At 54.6% G+C, this 6,145-nt stretch overlaps 1 protein-coding gene across 1 annotated transcript in view; it reads right to left on the bottom strand.

Annotated features, from left to right (window-relative positions):
* The window catches only part of LOC100964637 (leukocyte immunoglobulin-like receptor subfamily A member 6), a 7,231-nt gene extending 3,328 nt beyond the window's left edge, over positions 1–3,903 (bottom strand). The window contains exons 1-6 of the mRNA XM_012812625.2: positions 3,870–3,903; positions 3,667–3,702; positions 3,203–3,487; positions 2,758–3,060; positions 2,021–2,317; positions 1,464–1,766 (exon numbers count right to left, since the gene is read on the bottom strand). Of these exons, the coding sequence (XP_012668079.1) occupies positions 1,464–1,766; positions 2,021–2,317; positions 2,758–3,060; positions 3,203–3,487; positions 3,667–3,702; positions 3,870–3,903 (1,258 nt within the window). The remainder of the gene's footprint in view (positions 1–1,463; positions 1,767–2,020; positions 2,318–2,757; positions 3,061–3,202; positions 3,488–3,666; positions 3,703–3,869) is intronic.
* Positions 3,904–6,145: the final 2,242 nt, after the last annotated feature.

The raw sequence follows: 6,145 nt of genomic DNA, 5'->3' as shown, positions 1-6,145 counted from the left end.
CCATTTTTTTGGTTGCAGCCATCATTGTTGTTTGGTGGGCCCGGGCTGGGGATATGAACCCGCCACCTTAGGTGTATGTGGCTGGCGCCTTAGCCGCTTGAGCCACAGGTGCCGAGCCTGCCCATCCTCCTCCTCCTCACCACCATCAGTTCCAGACAGGGCAGGGGCCTGGAAGTCAGGCAGAGCTGTGGGGGGTGTGGATTTAGCAAACAGGCAGATGTTGTGTGAGGCATGAGAGATTCTGAGTTTTGTAAATCTTTGCTGTTTCATAATATTATGGCTTTTTCTTACGAAGCTGAAATTTCAGTACTAATGTGCATCTCTTGCAGCTTTTTAACTCTGACAAGTCTCAGTTACTGGGACCCAGGGCAGGAGGGGACAAGGTCTTCTCAGAGGTTACTACTCCCAAGGGAGGGGAGCCAATGCAGACTTCACCCCTCACAGCCCCTCCCACCAACTGCTAGACTAAGCACCTGCCCTGTGTTCTCCCTGGTCCTGGATCCCAGGCGAGTGAAAATGGCTCCTGGGGTCCTGCTCAGGGAGGGGGCAAACCTGACACCTCCCACTTCTGCTCTGGTCCCTCTTTCCTGCCTGGAGGTCAGACACCTCCCTCCACTCTGCCCTTCACAGATATCACCCCTGCTTCATCCTCAGAGCCGCAGAGGCCACATGGACCCCACCCTTAATGTCCACCCTGCTCCCTGCTCTCTGGGGAGCAAACCCCTCTCCTCAATATTGGGAATAGGATTGAGATAAGTCTGACAGATTCCCTGTCATCAGGATAACTATTTCTGTTATTTATTTATTTATTTTTTTGAGACAAAGTTTCACTTTGTTGTACTTAGTAGAGTGCTATGGCATCATAGCTCACAGCGGCCTCAAACTCTTGGGCTGAAGCAATTCTTCTGGGTTCTCAGCCTCCTGAGTAGCTGGGATTACAGACACCTGCCACAATGCCTGGCTAACTTTAGAGATGATGTCTTAGTCTGGCTAAGACTGATCTTGAACCTGTGAGTTCAGGCAATCCACTTACCTCAGCCTCCCAAAGTGCTAGGATTACAGATGTGAGCCATCACACCAGGCCCCAGGATAACTATTTGCATCATCTACCAGGTAAGGACCAGTAAGTGAGTGGCTGGGACACCTAGAGGTTCTGATTCTGAGGTGGAGACATCAGCAGGTGGGTGTGTGGGGGCCTCTGTCTTCTACCCTCAGTCTAGTCACTTTCCTCTGAGGTTCCCCCACATCATTCCACCCTCCTGACCTTCACCCTGACTGAGACTTCAGGGGAGGGTCCCCAGGGGTGGGAAGTCCCTTCTCTTTCCCCCTCTCATGGCTGGACACTTCCCTGGGACCCATCCCCTTTACCTCCTCCTCCTTCCTTATCATCTCCAGAGCCCTTCTGGGGCAGGGCCGTGTACTGACCCTTTGAGCTCAGAGAGGGCAGGGTCAGGGGCCCTCACCTGAGACCACAAGCTCCAGGGGGTCACTGGGCAGTGACACCAGGTAGAGGGCACGTCCAGGTGAGCCATAGCATCTGTAAGTCCCCCTGTGGGCTGACGTCACAGGATTCATGGAGAATTCAGCCTGGTACTGTCCAGCTCTGGGCTTTGATCTGAGGCGCAGGGGGGGATTGACTGCCCCCTCCTTGATCAGAAGGAAAGTGTCCATCGTGTTTGGTGACTGACACAGCAGGGTCACATCCTCTCCTGAGGCCACCCTGGGGCCCGGCTGCACTGAGAGGGAGGGCATATCCAGTAGCTCTCCTAGAGAGGAAGGAGGGGTGGGAGCAGCCCCCATGTTGTTCTGGGCTGACACCTTTTTAGGCCTCTCTCTGAGGACCCTCAGTGTCCCTGTCTCTGTGTCTCTGAGTCTCCCCCTCCCCACCCACCCCTGTGTCTCTCTGTCCCACTCAATCCCTGAGGCCCCCACCCCTCCTCCAGTCCATTATTCTCTAGAGTCCCCCCCGCAGGATCTGTGCAGAGTCTGGGTCCCTGACTGAAACCACTGGGCGTCTCACCTGTGATCAAGATTTCCAGAGGGTCACTGGGGGCTGACCACTCGGAGGAGTGGCTGTATCCACCGTAGCATCGGTACTGACCCCCGTGGGAGCTCCACACAGGACCCAGGGGGAAGTCAGCCTGAGAGAGCCCAGCCTGGGGCTGCCAGCCAGGGCGCTGGGTGAGGACATATCCACTATCCTGGAACAGTGTGAATCTGTCGTAGCCTACATCAGAGCGACACTGGAGGGTCAGGCTCTGTCCAATTGCCAGGACAGTGCCATGGTTGGTGAGGAGGGAGGGCTTCCTAGACACACCTGGGGGGAAGGACAGGCCATGAGCTGCAGGGGCCGGTTCCTGTCAACTCCTCAGTGTCCTGCCCTGGCCCTGCAGGTGTCACTGTTTCTCACTCTTGGGTCTCTGGGCCCAGGAGCTCTTTCTTCACACCTGGGGCTGTTTGAGATATTTCAGACACCTGGGTTCCCCTGCCACATGGCTACTGCTCTCTTCCTGCTCTGTCCTCATCTGAGGACAGATCAAGAGGTGACAGCAAACAGCCTTCCTGATTCCCTTTCTCAGGTGAATGTGACTGAGGATCCGTCCTCCCTCTCAGACACTCCCGTGGGGTCCCTTTCATTCCTTAGCCCGTCTCCCATCACCTTGCACTGCGTCCCTGCCATGGCCAGTCATCAATAAAACTCCCAACAACTTCTGTATTGTCCCCCAAATGTATAAGAGAAGGCTGTGGCTTTCTCACCTGACACCAAGAGCTCTACAGGGTCACTGGGACCCACCCATTCCCGGGAGACATTCCTATAACTGCCATAGCATCTGAATGTCCACCTGTGGCTGGGGGTCACAGGGCCCACATGGAACAGGGCCTGGAACTGCCCATAGGAGGTTTGCTGTGAGTCCAATGTCCTGGAGAGGTTTTGATCTCCTTCCTCAGTCAGAATGAATTTGTCAAATTTCTCCCATGAGGCACACTTGAGGGTCACCTTCCCTCCTGAGGTTACCAGAGGGCTTGGCAGGGCTGAGAGTGTGAGTGGGATATAAAATCCTAGGAGAGAGGAGGCAGCTGTGTTAAATGGGGCTCACACCTCCCACATCACCTCAGGGCTGCGCTGTGAAAGGGTGACACTCCTGAGAGCAGATCCCCTTCTTAACTGCAGAGTTTGGAGCTGGGACAAGTGTCCTCTTACCTCTCTCTTCAAGCTGCAGGGGCTCACTGCGATCTGACCATCCAGCAGGGCTGCGATAGAGACAGCGATATCGCCCTGTGTAGCGCTCTGTCATGTGTTTGAATTGGAACTTGGCCTGGTTCCCAGGCTTCGGTAGTATCTCTTTCTCCCAGAAAGCTGAGAATTCCTCTCTTTCCAGATAGTATTCCTGGGCTTCTGGGGTCCCCTGACACCACATGGTCACGGGGCTCCCCAAGGGGATCTCATTGCCTGGTTCAGCCCAGAGGGTAGGTTTGGGGAGGGTACCTGGAATGAAATCAGAGACTGGATCCCAAGATACCTCCACCCCTCTGATCCCAACTCTCAGCCCAGATCCTCCAGATGTCTCCCTCAGTCATCCCAGAGCTGCTGTTTCCCCTCCCCAGATGCCCAGAGCTGTCCCCTTGTCCCTACTTGGGACCCATAGCATCTGGGGGAAGACTCACCTGCATGCACGTGGGTCTTGGGGCTCAGACCCAACCCTGGAAGAAAGTACCCTATGAGAGATTTGTCTCCTGAAGGCTGAGCACGATCCCTCCTCCCGGGAGACTCCTGAGGCCCTGGGGACTCCTGAGTGAGCAGGGCCTGACTGTGGGAGGGCGGGGTCCCTCCCAGACCAGGGTGTCCCTGGCCCCTCCTCACATCTCACCAAGGCAGAGCAGGGCCATGAGAGTGGGAGTCATGGCTGTGCAGATAGAGGAGACCACGGTACCCTCAGGACAGACAGACACACAGGCTGTGGCTACTCCAAGGCTGGTGCTCCTTCCTGACAGGGGATTGTCACATCAGCAGCCCCACAGGAAGGGGAACTGCCCCCCTCCCCAGGAGCCTGGTTCTTATTTCCTCAGGTGTGGAGCTGTGGTGAGCACCAGCCTCTCCGCAGATACTTCAGACAGAAATGGGTTCTCCCTGACGCCTAGGCACTGTCTCCCTCATCTGTCCTCATCTTGCTGAGGATCAGGACGAAGGAGCAAATGGACCTGATGTCTCCTGTGGTGGCCTCTCCCAGGTGAGGGAGAGGAGTGCCCATCCCCCCTCAGAGCCTCAATGAGGTTCCCTCCCTCCTTCAGCACAGCAGGGTAGGGTCCTCACCATGGCCAGTCTGTCCCTCCAGCCCAGGAGATGCTTTAGGGAAGGGTCAGTTTCATGCCCTCAGCAGACTCAGATCAGCAGCAACTCGTAAACATGGGACGGTGCAGCTCACAGCCGCTGACACTGACGTGTGGCTAGGAGCACAAAGGGGACACCCAGGGAATCAGGGAAGAACATTTGCCCTTTCTCTTGGCTGTGCACTGTGAATATCATTCTACTAAGTAGTCCCCCTCCCTCTCTCCCCACCCCTCTACTGTTCTGCAGCACCCCCCACCTGCACCTCCCTGAGAACCCAGCTTTGATTCTCTTCCCTCCTACTGAGCCTCTGGTTTCCTTGGGTGTCACATCTGTACTAGTCCTTGACCAGGGTCTGGGGAATAATTACTTAGATTTGAGCTGTGATTTGGGGCATTGGGTGTGGAGCTGAGTTTTATTTAACTTCTGATTGTCGTCCACTCCCTGTGTGACCTGGGGAGTGAGTTCCCCTCTCTGAGCCTCAGTTTCCTCAATTGGAGCTTACTGTCAGGAACCCCCCTCCTCACAGAGGATGAGGGGGCCAGGGGTGCCAGGGGATGGGAGGGGCTGGATCCTGGGTAGTTTTCAGACCAGGTTAAGACCTGTGGGGTTTTGAAGGTTCTCCACGTGGAAAAGGATCCACATCAGAAAACAGAGTGGCCACAGGTACCTGGGACCTTAGAGGGGTCATTAGGGTGTAGGGTCCCACTGCTGTGTGGAAGCAGTGACAGAAAACTCAGGGTCTGCACAGACAGGACTGTCCTAGTGTCAGGACTCCAGACTCAGGTGGGAGGCTGTTTCATGCAGACACACCTGAGGCTAGAGTGGACCCAAAGGACGCAGGGCAGTTCCCTCATGGGACTGCTCCCAGCCTCCTAAAATTGGGCTGGGGGGATTCCAAAGAAGGTGGGAGTAGATGCTGGGGTGTTTGCTCCAAAGCAGGTACTAGGAGGACACCCAGACAGAGGGAGTTTTTGAGTGTCCTTAAGACTGGAGGTCAGACATGAGAGTATGTATCAATGAGACAATGAGACTGTATCATTGTTTCAACTCAAGAAAAACAAAAGATCAAAAAATAAAACAAATAAGCAAAAACGACTAGAGGACATTATCATTCCTCAGTATACTCAGGGTGGGGGATCTTTTCTCAGGTCCCCACCCACACATACAGAGTCAGGTGGAGGGAGGTGCCGCCACACTGGAGTCTTGGAGCAAGAACACACAGGAACCAGCAAGTGCCACAAACAAGGCTTTGAGAAAACTTTGTATCCCCAGGGAGCCAGGTCATCAGCACAGCAGCCGACTTTCCCACCCAGCGCATGTGTGATCTCTAGTGATGATGTTTGTGGAGAAATAATACAGGCAGCTTCTGATGGAGAGTTGGGCATTAGAGTCCATTTTCCACTGATCATCTCCAAGAGAGATCAGAGTTTTGCCCATTTATCTAGTTATTAAACTCAGTTCTGTGTTGAGGTGGGGAGATAAAATTTGATCACACATATCAGGACATGTGCAAGTTGAAAATGAAAAGAAGTTTGCCACATGACAGTGGAGCTGAGTATGAGGTCCCAGAGGTGAGGACCAAAACCTGCCCTGGGGTATGTGCCCTCATGTCACAGGGGAGAGGATGGCAGAGGGACAGTCAAGGAAAGTTGGTAAAGGGTGGGAGGGGAGCCCTAGAGTCTGGGGGGTGAGTAGAGTCCTCTGCAGACAGTGGACCTTCCCCTGCACCTGATCCTGTCTTCTCCTCAGTCTGACATTCTCCGCAGACGGTCCCTACCTTCTGCCCCAGACTTTGTTGCAGAACCTCCTGGGAGC

The sequence above is a fragment of the Otolemur garnettii genome, unplaced genomic scaffold, assembly GCF_000181295.1.
Source record: "Otolemur garnettii isolate 467f Iridium unplaced genomic scaffold, OtoGar3 scaffold00212, whole genome shotgun sequence".
Lineage (NCBI taxonomy): Eukaryota > Metazoa > Chordata > Mammalia > Primates > Galagidae > Otolemur > Otolemur garnettii.
Note: the sequence above shows the minus strand (reverse complement) of the source record. Positions and strands in the feature narration are given on the sequence as shown.